The sequence below is a fragment of the Columba livia genome, chromosome 2 (assembly GCF_036013475.1).
Source record: "Columba livia isolate bColLiv1 breed racing homer chromosome 2, bColLiv1.pat.W.v2, whole genome shotgun sequence".
Taxonomy (NCBI): Eukaryota; Metazoa; Chordata; class Aves; order Columbiformes; family Columbidae; genus Columba; species Columba livia.
The window spans coordinates 1,386,388-1,402,652 of NC_088603.1; the positions used below are offsets into that span (position 1 = coordinate 1,386,388).

At 63.0% G+C, this 16,265-nt stretch overlaps 1 protein-coding gene and 2 non-coding genes across 5 annotated transcripts; all 3 read right to left on the reverse strand.

Moving 5' to 3' along the window:
* Positions 1 to 16,153, reverse strand: MYO1G (myosin IG). 3 transcript variants are annotated; one of them, XM_065054926.1, is made up of 26 exons: positions 15,916 to 16,153; positions 15,510 to 15,580; positions 14,045 to 14,115; positions 13,316 to 13,437; positions 12,683 to 13,214; positions 11,035 to 11,243; positions 10,855 to 10,948; positions 9,921 to 10,086; positions 9,776 to 9,829; positions 9,210 to 9,305; positions 9,025 to 9,135; positions 8,187 to 8,411; positions 7,970 to 8,115; positions 7,330 to 7,444; positions 6,306 to 6,476; positions 6,164 to 6,234; positions 4,938 to 5,012; positions 4,705 to 4,837; positions 3,833 to 3,999; positions 3,555 to 3,762; positions 2,703 to 2,926; positions 1,627 to 1,771; positions 1,443 to 1,547; positions 1,248 to 1,361; positions 451 to 605; positions 1 to 377 (listed from the first exon to the last, which is right to left on the reverse strand). In XM_065054926.1, the coding sequence occupies exons 5-26, from the start codon at positions 12,775 to 12,777 to the stop codon at positions 221 to 223; spliced, it is 3,036 nt and encodes a 1,011-aa protein (XP_064910998.1). In that variant the 5' UTR covers positions 12,778 to 13,214; positions 13,316 to 13,437; positions 14,045 to 14,115; positions 15,510 to 15,580; positions 15,916 to 16,153; the 3' UTR covers positions 1 to 220. The 3 variants fall into 3 exon arrangements, with proteins under 3 accessions (XP_064910998.1, XP_021156376.2, XP_064910997.1); XM_021300701.2 differs by having other exon boundaries at positions 13,356 to 13,437; positions 15,837 to 16,152; XM_065054925.1 differs by having other exon boundaries at positions 13,356 to 13,437; positions 15,916 to 16,148.
* Positions 14,207 to 14,338, reverse strand: LOC135578912 (small nucleolar RNA SNORA9). Its single transcript, XR_010471020.1, has one exon. It is a non-coding gene; the product is annotated as a small nucleolar RNA SNORA9 (small nucleolar RNA).
* Positions 15,672 to 15,803, reverse strand: LOC135578913 (small nucleolar RNA SNORA9). The gene has a single exon (XR_010471021.1). It is a non-coding gene; the product is annotated as a small nucleolar RNA SNORA9 (small nucleolar RNA).
* Positions 16,154 to 16,265: the final 112 nt, after the last annotated feature.

Below are 16,265 nucleotides of genomic sequence, written 5' to 3' on the forward strand. Positions count from 1 at the left end.
TTTTTAGGGACCCCAGCCCATCCTGGGGCAGCTGGGGGACACGAGGGTCACGAGCTGCGAGGGTCCCATCCAGCTCTTTATTCCCAACACACACAGAAGCTTCGGCATCGTTCTGGGGAGTCCATGGGGACGCACGGTTGAGGGTCACGGGGTCCTCAGTGAGCGGGGCAGGGTGGGGGCAGGACGCGGCTGGGGGTGGGTGACGGAGCTGTCCCCTCCCTCATTTCCCAGGCCAGTAAAGCACGAAGCCGTCGCGGCTTTTCCCAAAATCAGGGGTGGGCACATCCAGGCGCGTCTCCACCGTCAGCAGCCGCCGGCGCCTGCCCAGGCTCAGCTGGACGCGGTCAGACACCCGGACCTGCAGCTCCCGCTTGGTCCTGCGACACCCCAATGTCAACGGGGGTGTGTGGGGGTCACAGGGAACCCCCAGCCCACAGCCCCCCAACTCACGCTCGGCAGTGCTCCAACAGGACGCCCACCAGCTCGCCCACGCGGTTGTCCCCCGGCGGCTGCGTGCGGTGCAGGCACACGGCCAGCTCCTCCTGCCCGCGCGTGTGGAACACCACCAGCTGCGCCCCGCAGCTCGTCACGCTCAGCCCTGTCACCTGCGGGGACAGCTGGGGTCACCGCTGCGGCCAGGGCTGCCCAGGGCTGAGGAGAGTGGGGACGTGGCATGGGCAACACAGTGTGGCCAAGGTGTCATGGTGAGCACGGTGGGGACAGCATGGTGGGGACAGCACGGTGAGGACAGTGTGGTCAGGACAGCATGATGGGGACAGCACAGCATGGCCAATGTGGATGGGACACCACAGTGGTGACAGCACAGCAGGGACAGTACAGTGGGGACAGTATGGCATGGCCAGTGTGGTGGGGACAGCACAGGGGGGACATCATGGTGGGGACAACACAGCAGGGGCAGCACAGTGGGGACAGTATGGCATGGCCAGTGTGGTGGGGACAGCACAGGGGGGACATCGCAGTGGGGACAGCACAGCACTGCCAACATGGTGGGGAGAGCACAGCATGGACAGCATGGTGGGGACAGCACAGCATGGCCAGCATGGTGGGGACATCGTCCCACCTCTGTCCTGGGGGACCTCCCTGTGCCACCGCAGACAGCTCCAGTGTGTGGCCATGGGGACCATGGAGGGATCTCCAGCCTCCAGGTAGGAGTGGGACAGGGTGTAGGGGGTGACTCTGCCCCCCTGCCATGGCCTGGGGACACTGGTGGGTTTGGGGACACTCACAGAGCTGAGGGGCAGCGCCCGCATCACCCGATACTGCTGCCGCGGGTCCAGCTTGTAGAGGTGCTGGTCCGTCACCAGGATGGCCCGGTCCCGGCTCTTCCCGAAGCGGTTGATCTGTGGGGACAGGGACAGGTGAGGAGATACGCTAGGGGGGGTGACACAGACATGGTGGCCAAGCAGGATCCCCCCACTCACCTTACGGACGTGGCAGGAGAAGAGGACGGAGCTGAAATGCACCTTGTCCTTGAGGCTCTGGACACGGCGGGCAAAGACCAGTGCCTGCCCTGGGTTCTCGCTGGGCTGGGGGGAGCAGTGATGGGGGTGTCACCATGGCGTGGGGCACGGGTGACACCCCCGGGGACACCAAAGCCACCCTTACCGAGGAGAGGTAGTCCTGTGCCCAGCTGCGCTGGCAGCCCCAGTCCCGCCGCAGCCCCCCCAGTGCCTCCATGGCGGCCACCTTGGCGCGGAGCTGCCCCATGGCTGATGGGGGGATGTTCTTCACGATCTGGCGCGCCCGCCACCTGCAGGGGGGACTCGGGGCAGTCATGTCACTGTCACATGAGCACATCCCATGCACCTACCCACGTGTCCCTGTCCCACATCCCTGCCCTGCATTCCCATCCCATGTCCCCAACCACCTCCCCACCTCACATCGCCATCTCGTGTCTTTGTCCTGTGTCCCTGTCCCCATCCCATGTCCCTGACCATGTCCTTGTCCCCATCCCATGTCCTTGTCCCATGTCCCTGACCCCATCCCACATCCCTATCCCTGTCCCACATCCCCATCCCATGTCCTTGTCTCATGTCCGTGACCCCATCCCATATCCCCGACCCACATTCCCGTCCTGCATCTCCCATGTCCCTGTCCCCATCCTGCATCACCATCCCATGTCCCAATACCACATCTCCATCCTGTATCCCCATCCCATGTCCCCAACCCACGTCTTCGTCCCACATTCCCATTCCACATCCCCAGCCCTGTCCCACATCTCCATCTCATGTCCCCATCCCTATCTTGTGTCCTTGTCCTGTGTCCCTGTCCCCACCTCATGTTCCCATCCCACATTCCAATCCTACATCCCATGTCCCTGTCTCACATCCCCATCTTGTGTCCTTGTCCCATGTCCCTGTTTGCAATTCCATCCTGCATCCCCATGACCCCACCCTGCATCCCCATCCCATGCCCACATCCCCATCTTGTGTCCTTGTCCCACGTCCCTGTCCCTGTCTGCAACTCCATCCTGCATCCCCATCCTACGTCCACATCCCACGTCCCCTTCTTGTGTCCTTGTCCCGTGTCCCTGTCCCGTGTCCCTGTCCCCAGCCCATGTTCCCATCCCACATCTCCGTCTCACATTCCCAAACCATGTTCCTTTCCCATGTTCCCGTGCCCTCATCCCTGTGCCATGTCCCTGTCCCCCGTCCCCTGGCCAGCGAGGCGCAGGCCGGTACCTGCGGAAGAGGCGCTGGCTGGCCTCCTGGAACCGCGCCAGCACCGCCGGCGGCTCCGGCCACTCCACGCTCTTGCCGAAATCAGGGAGGGTGCGGACAGCCTGGAAGCGCCGCAGCAGCTCCCGCAGGTACGCCCTCACCTTCTGCCGCTTGTAGAACGCCATGATGGCGTAGGCAGCGCGCAGGTGCCGGCAGCGCCGGCGTGCCAGGGCGCCGCGCCAGGCCTGCATAATGCCGGGGGTCAGGGTGGGCACTGCCCCATGGATTCCCCTCCAGACTCCACCAGCAGCTCCAGGTGTCCCCCCAAACCCGTGTCCTGCTCAGTGCTGGGGATCAGGGTGGGCACTGCCCCACAGATTCCCCTGGGACCCCACCAGCAGCTCCCAGTGCCAGCAGAGCCCTGGTGTCCCCCCAAACCCATGCCCTGCCAAATGCTGGGTATCAGGGTGGGCACTGCCCAGTGGATTTCCCCCAGACCCCACCAGCAGCTCCCAGTGCCGGGCAGAACCCTGGTGTCCCCCCAAATCCATGTCCTGCCTGGCACCAGGGTGGGCACTGTCCCATGGATCCCCCCAGGACGCCGCCAGCAGCTCAGGGTGTCCCCAGCCCCATGTTCTGCCCAGTGCCGGGGGTCAGGGTGGGCACTGCCTCATGGATTTCCCCACCAGCAGCTCCTTGTGCTGGCAGAGCCCTGGTGTTGCCCCAGACCCCTGTCCTGCCCAACACTGGGGGTCAGGGCAGGCGCTGCCCCATGGATCTCCCCAGAACCCCACCAGCAGCTCCAGGTGTATCCCCAACCCCGTGTCACCCAGAGCTGAGACCAAACCAACCCACCCCACGCATGTCCCACACCTTCTGCAGCAGCAGGACGATGATGGGGATGAGCTGCGCCCGCGCCTGCTCGAGGCAGACGAGGGTGCGGGGTGTGCGGATGAAGACCTTGGTGTGACCATACGCCACGTCGTCCTGGAAGCCGTGCTGCTCCAGGAGGGCTTGCGTGGCCTCTCGGTCACTGGCCATCAGGTGGTTGGGCCACGTGTACTCGCAGGTCATCTTGTACCTGGGGGATGGAGCAGCGTGAGGGGCCGCAGGGGCATTTGGGGGGTCCAGGGGGCGTTCGGGGGGCGTACCGCAGGAGGAAGCGGTGGTAGGGCTGGCGGTAGGCAAAGCCGGCGCGGCGCACACGGACGTTCTCCAGTAGCCCCAGGTAGGAGACCTGGTGCCGACAGCGCTCAGCGTCGAAGAGCGTTGGGGACTTGTGGTCGTTGGGTTTGATGCAGCGCACGTAGTAGGGCTCCTGCGGGGACACGGTGGCACTGCGGTGGCACCAGGACCACCGGTAGCTGGGGCTGGGGGTTTCCGGGCACGGAAGGTGGGAGGGCACCAGGCATGGGTGGCATGGTGACAGGAGGGCTGAGTGGCTTAGGGACACACGGGGCTGGCACAGGGACACCTTGGCTGGCTTGGGGACATACCAGGCTCATACAGACACATCTTGTCTGGCTTGGGGATATTCCAAGCTGGCTTGAGGACATCTTGTCTGGCTTGGGGACATGCCAGGCTGGCAAAGGGACAGCTTGACTGGTTTGGGGACACATCAGGCTCACTCAGGGACATGCCTGCATAGCACAAGGACATCTTGACTGGCTTGGGGACACACCAGGCTGGCACAGGGACACCTTGGCTGGCTTGGGGACACACCAAACTGGCTCAGGGACATGTCTGCATGGCACAGGTACATCTTGGCTAGCTTGGGGATATGCTAGGCCAGCTCAGGGACTTCTTAGCTGTCTGGGGACACATCAGGCTGGCACAGGGACATCTTGGCTGGCGGGGACACACTCAGCTGTCTTGGGGACAGGCTTGGCTGGCTCAGGAGGTGTCTTGAGGCCATGCCCAGCTGCCACAGGGACACACCAAGATGGGCTGGGGACGTGTCCACCTGCCATCGGGAAATGCGACATTGGTGCAGAGACGTGCCCAGCTGTCCCTGGTCCCCTACCTTGGAGGCGAGGTTCTCCACCAGGGCCACCATGGAGTTCTTGAAGAGTGTCCCGGCAGTCAGCGGGCGCTTGGTGACCTCGGTGATGCTCTGCTCGCCATCGGGCCACATGGCACGTAGCACCGGGTCCGTGCTGGGGACAGCGCTGGCATGGGGCTGGCAGCACCAGCCACCCCACTCCCACCCCACAGCTGTGCAACCAGCCCCCAGCCTATGTCCCCTGTGTCCCCAACCTGTTGTAGAAGAGCCGTTTGAAGTCCTGGAAGAGTGTGTCCTTGTTCTTGTCCAGGAAACCCTCCACTGAGTACCTGAGGGATGGGGACACCACATTGGGGGTGGCCCAAGGGCTGCCGGGGCCACCCGGCCCCACGCAGAGGTGACATGTGGCCCTGGGGACACTCATGGAGGCCATGGGGCTGTGGGGTTCGCGCTCATGAACGGAGTTCCCCAACCCTGTCATCCATGGTCACCCATGGTCCCCCATGGTCCTCACAATGCCCCATGGTCCTCAAAGCCCCATGGCCAACCAAGGCCACTGCAGAGTCCCTCAGGGGCTCCTGTGGCCCTCAGTGGTCCCAGGTGGCCACCATGCCCTCCCAAGGTCCCTCATGGCCACAAGATCACCCACAGTCCCCCATAGTCCTCCGTGGCCCCCAACTGATCCCCTCACCAGTCCCCCATGGTTCCCATGATCACTACAGCCCAATGATCCCTGATGACCCCAAACCATCTCCTGCGGTCCTTCAAAACCCCCCACAGTCCCATGACCCTGCCATGGTCCAGCATGGTTCTCCAAGGTCTCATGGTCAACCACAGACCCCCAAGAGCCACTCCAGCCCCCTGGTCCCAAGTGCCTTTCTCATGGTCCCCCATGACCCCAAACTGCATCTCAGGGCCCCTGAAGTCCTCCCACAGTCCCATGACCCCCTCATGGTTCTCTAAGGCTTCATGGTCAACCATAGATGTCCAAGAATCCCTGTAGTCTCATGGTCCCAAGTGCCCCCCCCATGCCCTCCCAAGGTTCCCCATGACCCCAAAAAACCTCCCGTGGTCCCTCAAGACCCCCAAAGTCCTATGACACCCCCAGGCTCCCCCGTGGTCCACCATGGTTCTCCACGGTTCTCCAAGGCCTCATCGTCAACCATAGACTCCCAAGAGCCCCTCTAGCCCCCTGGTCCCAAGTGCCTTCCCCATGGTCCCTCATGACCCCAAACCACCTCCCATGGTCCCTCAAGACCCCCAGAGTCCTATGACACCCCCATGGTCCGCCATGGTTCTCCAAGGCCTCATAGTCAACCATAGACCCCCAAGAGTCCCTCTAGCCCCATCGTCCCAACTGCGTCCCTCATGGTTCTTCAAGCCCTCCCAAAGTCCTCCATGGTGCCCCCGAGCCCCACAGCCACCCACTGACACCCACAGCCCCCCCGTCTCCCACATGTCCCGCCCACATCCCCCTTACGTGACATCTCCAGCGTAGTGCTTGATGCGGAAATCCCGGTCGAACTCCATGGTCTTGTCCGTGGGGCAGAGCTGGGGGGCACAGGGGTGTCAATCCCCAGCCCGTGTATCCCCCGCCGCTCCCCCCGACCTCCCCAGCTCACCTTGCGGCTGGTGTAGTGGGGGTGGTGGCCCAGGCGGGCATCCATGGAGGCCAGGAAAAGCGGGTCGGTGACGGTCCCCGCGGCCAGGCACGCCTCGTCCAGCAGCGCCAGCACCCCGCGGTGCGGCTGCTCCACCAGTGCCACGATGGGCTCGTTGCTGAAGTATTCAATCTGGGGGGGCAATGTGGGGGGGTGGGCACCCCAAATTTCCCCCCCTGAGGCACCCTGAATTGTGCCCATGTAACCAAAATCTGGCCCTGCCAGGTGATGTCACCCATGCCCTCCCATTCCCCGAGCTCTGCCAGGTGATGGCCCCATGGCCCCCTCCAGGTCCCCCCAAGCTGCTCACTCTCTGCCAGACAATGTCCCTGTGTCCCCCCTGTGACCCCCCAAGTGCTCTGCTAGGTGGTGCCACCCATGTCCCCTGTCCACCCATGTCTCCTGTCCCCCAAGCTTTGCCAGGCCATGTCCCCCCTGTTCCCCCATGTCCTCCCAAGCTCTGCCAAATGATGCTCCCATGTCCCGCCATGTCCCCCTGTTTTCCCCAAGGCCCTTGTGCTCTGCAAAGTGATGTCCCCCATGTCCCCCCATGTCCCCCTGTTTTCCCCAAGGCCCTCATGCTCTGCAAAGTGATGTCCCCATGTCCTCCTGCGCTTTGCCAGGTGATGTCCCCATGTCCCTCCATGCCCCAGTGTGTTTCCTTACGCTCTGCCAGGTGATAGCATGTCCCATCATGTCCCCCCTTTCCCCTCACATCTCCCCGATGCCCTTGTGTGCTACCAGGTGATGTCCTCATGTCCCCTCCATGTCCTTGTGTCCCCTCACACACTGCCAGGTGATGCCCCCATGTCTCCTCACGTGCTGCCAGGTGATGCCCCCATGTCCTCCCATGTCCCTGTGTCCACTTGTGTTCTGCCAGCCAATGCCCCCCTGTCCTCCCCATCTTCCCCCCATGTCCCCGTCCCGTCACGCTCTGCCAGGCAATGCCATGTCCCCCATGTCCCCATGTCCCCTGTCCCCTCACGCTCTGCCAGGTGATGCCCTCCCGCTGATACTCCTCCTGCTCCTGCCGCAGCACCAGTTCGATGAAGAGCTGCTGCAGCTTCTCGTTGCAGTAGTTGATGCAGAACTGCTCGAAGCTGGGACAGGGGGACAGGACAGCCGCTGTCACCCGGCCCCATGCCATGTCCCCTGCGCCTCCTGCCCCGTGGCCCTGCTGGGGACCTGCTCCTGTCCCTCCATGGGTTCCTTGTGGTCTTGTCCCTCCTGGTCCTGTCCCTCCATGTCCCCATCCTGTGTCCCATTCCCTCCATGGATCCCTCTCAAGCCCTGTCATTTCCATGTGTCCCTCCTGGGTCCTGTCACCTCCACGGGTCCCTCCTGGAACTCTGTTCCCCCCAGGCCTTCCCCCAACTCCTGTCACCTCCCTGTGTCCCTCCCAGGTCCTGTTGCCTCCATGTGTCTCTCCCAGGTGTCCCCTTGTCCCCTCCACACATCATTCCCATCCCAAATCCCCCTGAAATCTCTCCCAGGTCATGTCCCCTCCACATGTCCCCCGATCCCTCCACACATTCTTCCCATCTCTAGTCCTCTGACCACATCCCTCCCAGCTCCTGTCCCCTCCACGTCCCCATGTCCCCCCCCCAACCCTTGGGCCTGCTCACCTGTTGGTGTCGAAGATCTCAAAGCCGTAGATATCAAGGACGCCGATGACGGTGCTCTTGCCATGCAGACGAGCGTCATAGCCACGGGCGGCAATGCTGGCGTTGATGCGTCCCACAATCCAGCAGAAGAGCCGCTCGTAGATGGCCTGGCGACAGGGACAGCGTGATGGCCACCCGAGGGTGCTGTGGTGGGTGTCACCCTGTGTCCCCTCCCTACCTTGGCGCAGGCATCCCGGGCATAGGCGGCTTCCCGGGGGCTGTGGCCCTTCTCGATCAGCTCGCCACCGCCGGCCGCCACGGTGCGGGTGAGCAGCGCCTGGTGCAGGCACCCGGGGGCTGTGGCCGTCAGCTCCGCCAGCGCCGTCACCGCCGCCATGTCCTCCACCACGGCCGTGTCCTCTGCCGTGGTCACCTCACCCTCCACCGTGAACTGGATGTTGCCCTGGGGTGCCCCGCAAAGCCACCTTGGTGGGTGTAGGTGGGGGACACCCAGGAGCCCCCCAGGAAGGGGATGGGGTGCCCTGGCACCAGCCCCTGCTGTTTCATGGGCTGAGCTGGGCCATGCGGGGCTCTACTGGTTTGTACTGGGCTGAGCTGGGCTGTGCTGGGACATTGCTGGGCTGGGCTGGGTTGCATTGGGCTGTACTGGTTTGTATTGGGCTGTACTGGGCTATACTAGTTTGTGTTGAGCTGGGCTGGGCCATGCTGGGTTGAATTCGGCTGTACTGGTTTGTATTGGGCTGTGCTGGGCCATGCTGGGTTGCATTGGGCTGTACTGCTCTGTATGGGGCTGTGCCATGCCATACTGGTTCGTATTGGGCTGGGTTGGGCCGTGCTGGGTTGCGTTGGGCTGGACTGGCCCATACGAGTGTGCAGGAGAAGCTGTACAGGTGTGTGTGGGGGTTGTACTGGTGCAGGGGGCCATACTGGTACAGGGGGCCATACTGGTATGCAGGGGCCGCACTGGTGCACAGGAGGGGCTGTACAGGTGCAGGGGGGACCATACTGGTGCAGGGGGGGTGTACTGGTGCAGGAGGGCCACCACAGGGTCTCACCAGGAGCAGAATGGCCGCCAGGACCCGCCACAGGGTCCCCACCTCCTCAGGGGAGAAGCCGATGATGCCCAGTGCCTCCTCCACCGCGCGGTACCCGCCCGCGTCCTCCTCCTGGGGACAGGACGGGGTGTCAGGGGCTAGGAACACCCCTGACCCCCACCCTGTCCCTGTGTCCCCGCACTCACGCAGGCAGGGGCTCCCTCCCGGGTGTAGCGGTAGGTGCGGGGGTCCCGGCAGAGGTGCAGCGAGCTCAGCAGCGCCTGGGGGGCACCCAGCAGCAGCTGTGGGGTAGGGGGGTCAGCACCATGAGGGGGGGGAACCCCAGCCTGGTGCCCCCCCAGTCTGGCTGGTGTGGGTCTGCGTCCCCGTACGCTGTCCCTTTTATCCCATTTTCCCCATCCCCATCTATCCCTTTCACATCCACTCCTATCCCATAGATCCCATCCATCCCATTGATCCTATCTTGTAGATCCCATCCATTCCATTCCATCCATCCCATAGATCCTATCCTATAGATCCCATCCATCCCATTGATCCTGTCTTGTAGATCCCATCCATTCCATTCCATCCATGCCATCGATCCTATCCTATAGATCCCATCCATCCCATTGATCCTATGCTGTAGATCCCATCCATTCCATCCAATCCATCCCATTGATCCTATCCTATAGATGCCATCCATCCTATCCCATCCCCATCTCATCCCAAGGATCACACCCCATCTGTCCCATCCCATCCCATCCCATCCCACCTGGTAGAAGGCATGGAAGTTCCTCTCTCCCGGTTGCTGCTGGAGGATCCGGGACTGGAAGAGGAGCAGGGAGTGGGTGCCAGGTGGTGCCCAGGTGAGACCAGCACCCACCTGCCCATGGCCCCGCCCACAACCCCTCCCACACCTTCTCCAGGAGGTAGTTGTGGATGTGCCCGCCGGTGGGGTCGCCCTTGAAGTCAAAGTTGATGTCCATGTACTTGCCGAAGCGGCTGGAGTTGTCGTTGCGGTTGGTTTTGGCGTTGCCGAAGGCCTCCAGGACGCAGTTGGACTTGAGCAGCACGTTCTTCACCCTGGGTGGTGGCACGGCATGGCACAGGATGGCACACCATGGCACGGAGTGGCACAGCACGGCACGGTGTGGCACAGCACCGTGGGGCTGCAACCTCACGGATGGACACAGGACACGGCACCCCTGGTCTTCCCACCCCACCTCTATGGCCATAGGGCACCCCAGGACCACCCCAAAGCCATGAGGCCCCCTGGTCCCTCCACTCCACCCCACCCCACAGGTCCGTGTGCCACCCTGCTCCCCCCGACAACATCTCTCTGGACATGGGGCACACCAGGTCCCCCAGGACCACCCCACAGGCATGGGGCACTCCTGGTTGCCCCACATCATCCCTATGGGCATGGGGCACCCCAGGACCTTCCAGGACCATCCCGCAGCCCCATGGGGCGCCCCATGTCACCTCAGGTTTTCTCTATGGCCAGGAGCACTCCAGGACCCCCAGGATCAGCCCACAGCTATGGGGCACCCCTGGTTGCCCCACATCATCACTATAGGCATGGGGCACCCAGGTCAACCCACTCCACAGCCCTATGGGGCACCTTGGTCACCCCACACCATCTCAATGTCCATAGGGCACCCCAGAACCACCCCACAGCCATGGGCTACCCCTAGTTGCCCCATACCTTCTCTATAAGTATGGGGCCCCCAAGGATCACCCCACAGGCATGGGGCACCCCTGATTCCCCGCCAGCCCAGAGTTGGCAGGCCATGGGGTCTATACCCCAACCCCCAGCCCTCCCGCCCCACGGCACCGTGGGGCCGGACCCACCTCTCCACCTCGGCGCGCTGGCTGGGGTTGGTGATGGCGGCGATGTACTGCATGATGTACTTGCTGGCCTCTGTCTTGCCCGCCCCACTCTCGCCTGGCGGGGAGAACAGGGACTGGGTGAGGGTGGGTGCCACCCACCCAAGGGTGCCCCCCACCCCAAAAAATCACCGCCGGCCCTACCCGAGATGACGATGCAGGTGTCCTTGGCGCGGCGCTTCATGGCCTTGTAGGCGGCGTCGGCCAGAGCGAAGAGGTGCGGCGGGCGCTCGTAGAGCTCGCGGCCGCGGTAGCGCTCCACCATCGGTGCGCCATACAGCGCCAGCGCCCGGTACGGGTTCACCGCCACCACCACCTCCCCGATGTACGTGTAGATGCGACCCTGCGAGAACCTGCGCAGAGGGGCAGCCGTGGGGCAGGCAGTGGGGCTAGGGGGCACCCTGTGGGGTGCTGTGCCATGGGGTGGCACCTTGTAGGGTGCTGTGCTATGGGGTGACACCCTGCAGAGTGCTGGGCTGTGGGGTGGCACCTTGTGCCATGGGGCAGGAGGATTCTGTGGGGTGGCACCTCATAGGGTGCTGTGCTACGGGGCAGGATGCACATTCTGTGGGGTGCTGTGCCATGGGGTGAGACAGCATCCTGTGCCATGGGGCAAGATGCAGACTCTGTTGGGTGCTGTGCCACGGGGTGGGGTGACACCCTGCAGGGTGCTTTTCTGTGGGGCAGGACAGCACCCTGCCCCATGGGGCAGGATGGTGCAGTGGGGTGGCACCCTGTGGGGTGCTGTGCCATGGGGTGCCACCTTGTAGGGTGCTGTGCTATGAGACAAGATGCACATTCTGTTGGGTGCTGTGCCACAGGGTGGGATGGTACTATGGTACTCTGTGGGGTGGCACCTTGCATGGCACTGTGCTATGGGGCAGGGTGCTGCTCTGTAGGGCACATCATGCTATGGGGCAGGATGAACACAGTGGGGTGCTGTGCCATGGGGTGTGATAGCACCCTGCAGGGTGCTGTACCATGGGGCAGGATGCACATTCTGTGGGGTGCTGTGCCATGTTAGGGGTGGCACCCTGTGCCATGGGGCAGGATGGCACCCATTGGGTAGCATGGTTCTCCGTGGGGTGCTGTACCAAGGGCAGGGTGGTGCTGTGCTACGGGGCAGGATGCTCATTCTGACAGTGCTGAGCTGTGGGATGGTTCTCTGCAGGGTGCCGTGCCATAGGGCAGAATGATTCTCTGTGGGGTGCTGTGCTACTGGGCAGGATGCACATTCTGTGGGCTGCTGCATCATGGGGTGGGATGACATCCTGTGGGGTGCCATGGGGCAGGGTGGCATCCTGCGGGGTGCCATGGGGCAGCACTCTGTGGGGCGCCCTTCTGTGGGGCACGGTGAGACCCCCCAGGGCTCCACGCCATGGGGCAGTGGCTCTTCCTGCAAGCAGCACCTGTGGGTGCAGAGCAGGCAAAAAGCGTGGGGGACCCACAGGTGGGACAGTTTTGGGGTGCGCAGCCCTATATCCCCCAGACCTCCACCCCACCTTGGGCGCGGCTGTGCCTCAGTTTCCCCCCAGCCACAGGCACCACCCGGGCATTTCCTGCAGTGCTGGTGTTTGGCGCCAGGCGCTTCCGCATCCCCCGTGGGACTAGGGGTCCCCGGTACCCCCATCGTCCTCACACCAGCACCCCCAGGGCGCGGATGCTGCAGTGGGGCCTCAAACCGCATCACTGGGACCCACCACACCCAGTGCCACGCCCGGGGATGCTGCAGCAGCACTTCGGGGTGTCCCCATCGCCGTGTCCCCCCGCCCCAGTGTCCCCCGTCCCATACCGCAGGCGCAGGTTCTCCAGGAACTGCTCCATGGTCACCTCGTCCAGCAGGACAAAGTCGGCTTTGCCGAATTCGGGACCCTCCAGCTCCGCCATGCCGCGCCCGCTGGCACCCACTTCCCCCCTGGGCTGCGCTGGCGGTTTCCTGCGCCGCCAACGACCCACCGAGCCCACCGCGCAGGCGCAGGGGGACAGGGAACACCCGCTCTGTCATTGTCATCGTCACCTCCTCCGGGGCTGGAGACAGCCCAATTTGTGGCCGTCCACCCCAAGGGTTGACATTGACCAGCACCGGCGTGGTGGGACGTGTGGGGTAGGTGCCATGGGGCTGCTGCACTCTGCAGGAGCACCATGGTGTCCCCAGATTTGTCACTGTACCAAAAACCCAGTGGGAAATCAGGTATTTATTGAGATGGTGGCATCACCCGTTGTCATCCCAGTATCCCCAGTTAAAAGGCTGGTGTAACTGGGAGCTCTCGGAAGGACAAGCCAAGTGAGGAGTGTTGGACTGGGGACCCAGTGCCGGCGTCCAGCTGGAAAAGAACGAGGGGAAATGTCAAGAAATGAGAATTATGGCACCACCAGGATATAAATTTCACTGCTTCACTTGTTACCGTGGCAAACCAGCGCTCACCAGTATTCCCAGTAAAGCCCAGTAAGTCAAAGCTCCTTACCACGCAAGCAAGGAGCGTGGCGAGCTTCTTTGGGAGCTGCCATCCAGTTCTTCCAAAAACGGACGATCTACCAGATCTTCACCTAAGTTTGAAGGAAAAAAGTCAATAAAAGCTGCTGCCTCCGACCTGTCCCGGGGCGCGGGGGAAGATCCTCCCTCACTGCTGCTCGTTTGACTGAATGCTTAATTAGCGTGATTAATTACGCACCCATGAGCATGTGGGCCACAAACTGGAATGGGGGGTCACTCCAGACCTCCCCCGCAGTGGGATTTCAGCCCTGAGAGACTCGGTGGCTTAATGAGGGGACAAGACCTTTGTGCCTGGGTTTGGCAGAGCTAGTTAGGCAGAATTGGGCTATTTATGAGAGGATGGGCCAGTTGAACCCACCTCCTCATTGCTGGTGGATTCTTGTGTCCTTTCAGATCGCCAGAGTTGTACCCAGCAAGGTACAGCCAGGGCGAGGGGTGACAAGGGGCAGCCGGGAATGCGACTTTGTGGCCACAGCACCACCTGAACTTGCCTCGCGACAGCAACAAACCCATGTGGGGACACAGCTCTGGGGTGGGATGTCAGCCCCGAGAGAGGCTTATGTAGTGGTTATAGAGGTTTGGCAGAGCTAATTACAGAATTCTGGCTAATTGCGATCTTGGGGGAGAGTGTGGAACACTGGACAGGCCAGGTGAACCCACCTCCTCATTTCCAGCAGCTTCTTACACCCACCGCAGTTTCCTAAACCCATAGCCCGGGTGAGAACCTGTAACTGGAGAGGGAAACACCGATATCAGCAGATCCAGAAGCGAATGCAGCCTGCGGGGCTCCCCCCACTGCCCCTCATAGCCCCCTGGACACGGGGGTGTCCGGGATTTCTATAACCCTCCCCCAGAATGGCAGGGAAGGGCCTCAAACCATCCCGGGGCTGCTCTGGCAGGCGTTGCAGGAATGGCGGGGGCCACGCCAGGCCCCCCCACGCTGGACGCCTGCGGAAATGGCTGAGCCGGCAGCGGCTGCCGAATAAAAGGCGGTGGGGAGACAGGATGAGGCTGTGGCTGACGGCACCGCGGGCTTCGAGGGTCTGCAGGCCCAGCCATTTGGTGAGGGGAAACCGCAGCAGATCAGTTGCAGTTGCTGTCACTCTGAGAATCCCAGAGTGTCAGGGGTTGAAGGGCCCTGGAAAGCTCATCCAGTGCAATCCCCCATGGAGCAGGAACACCCAGATGAGGTTACACAGGAAGGTGTCCAGGCGGGTTGGAATGTCTGCACAGAAGGAGACTCCACAACCCCCTGGGCAGCCTGGGCCAGGCTCTGCCACCCTCACCCCAAACAAGTTGCTTCTCCTCTTTCAGTGGAACCTCCTGTGTTCCAGTTTGCACCCATTGCCCCTTGTCCTGTCCCTGGTTGTCACCAGAAGAGCCTGGCTCCATCCTCCTGACACTGCCCCTTTCCATATTGATCCCCAGGAATGAGTCCCCCCTCAGTCTCCTCTTGTCCAGCTCCAGAGCCCCAGCTCCCTCAGCCTTTCCTCACACGGGAGATGCTCCACTCCCTCCAGCATCTTGGTGGCTGCGCTGGACTCTCTGCAGCAGTTCCCTGTCCTGCTGGAACTGAGGGGCCACAGCTGGACACAATATTCCAGGTGTGGTCTCCCCAGGGCAGAGCAGAGGGGCAGGAGAACCTCTCTGACCTACTGACCACCCCCTTCTAACCCACCCCAGGTACCATTGGCTTCCTGGCCACAAGGCCCAGTGCTGGCTCATGGTCACCCTGCTGTCCCCAGGACCCCCAGCTCCCTTTCCCCTACCCTGCTCTCTAATAGGTCATTCCCCAACTTACACTGGAACCTGGGGCTGTTCCTGCCCAGATTCAAGACTCTACACTTCCCTTGTTCTATTTCATTAACTTTTCCCCCCCAGGGGAGCGCGGGGTGACAAGAGGACAGCTGGGAGTCACAGCCGTGGTGTCACCTGCTCCTGCCCCACAGCAGCTGGAGCACAAACTGACGTGGGGACACAGCTCTGGGGGTGGGATGTCAGCGCCGAGAGAGGCTTATGCAGTGGTTAAAGTGGTTTGGCAGAGCTAATTTCAGAATTTTGGCTGATTATGATCTCGGAGGGGAGTGCAGAACACAGACCCCCTGGACAGGCCGGTTGAACCCACCTCCTCATTTCCAGCAGCTTCTTACACCCACCGCAGTTTCTTAAACCCGTTGTCGGCGTGAGAACCTGTAACTGGAGAGGGAGACACGGATATCAGCAGATCCAGAAGCGAATGCAGCCCGCGGGGCTCCCCCCACCGCCCCTCGTCGCCCCCTGGACACGGGGGTGTCCGGGGTTTCTATAACCCCCCCTCGAAATAGCGAGGAGGGGCCTCAAACCGTCCCGGGGCTGCTCTGGCAGGCGCTGCAGGAATGGCGGGGGCCACGCCAGGCCCCCCCACGCTGGACGCCTGCGGAGGGGAAGGGAGGGGGGACCCGGGGACACGCACCCCCGGTGAGCCCCGGTTTCCACGGGGCGGCCACACGCGGCCTGTGCGGAACTACCCATCCCGGCATGCACCACGGCACCTCACGGCGGGGGCCGCTGAGGGACCATCGCCCCGTCCCGCGCTGTCCCGGGGAGTCCCCGCTCCTGTCCCGGTCCGTCGGGGCGGCTCCGGCGGCGGATGGCGGCGGATGGCGGCGGATGGCGGCGGATGGGCCCGAGTCACGCCACCCTCCCAACCCGCCGCCGCCGCCGCCATGCTTGACAGCACCGCCCGCGCCGCCGTGTGACGTCAGCGCGGGATGTCGTGGAGGAGCGCCACCTAGCGGCGAGGGCGCCTCCGGAGTGATCAGCGCATGCGCGGGAGCTGGGGTGGGCGGGGCCACGATGAAGGGCGGGGGCAACCAGAGGTGGGTGTGGCTACTCACTGGGA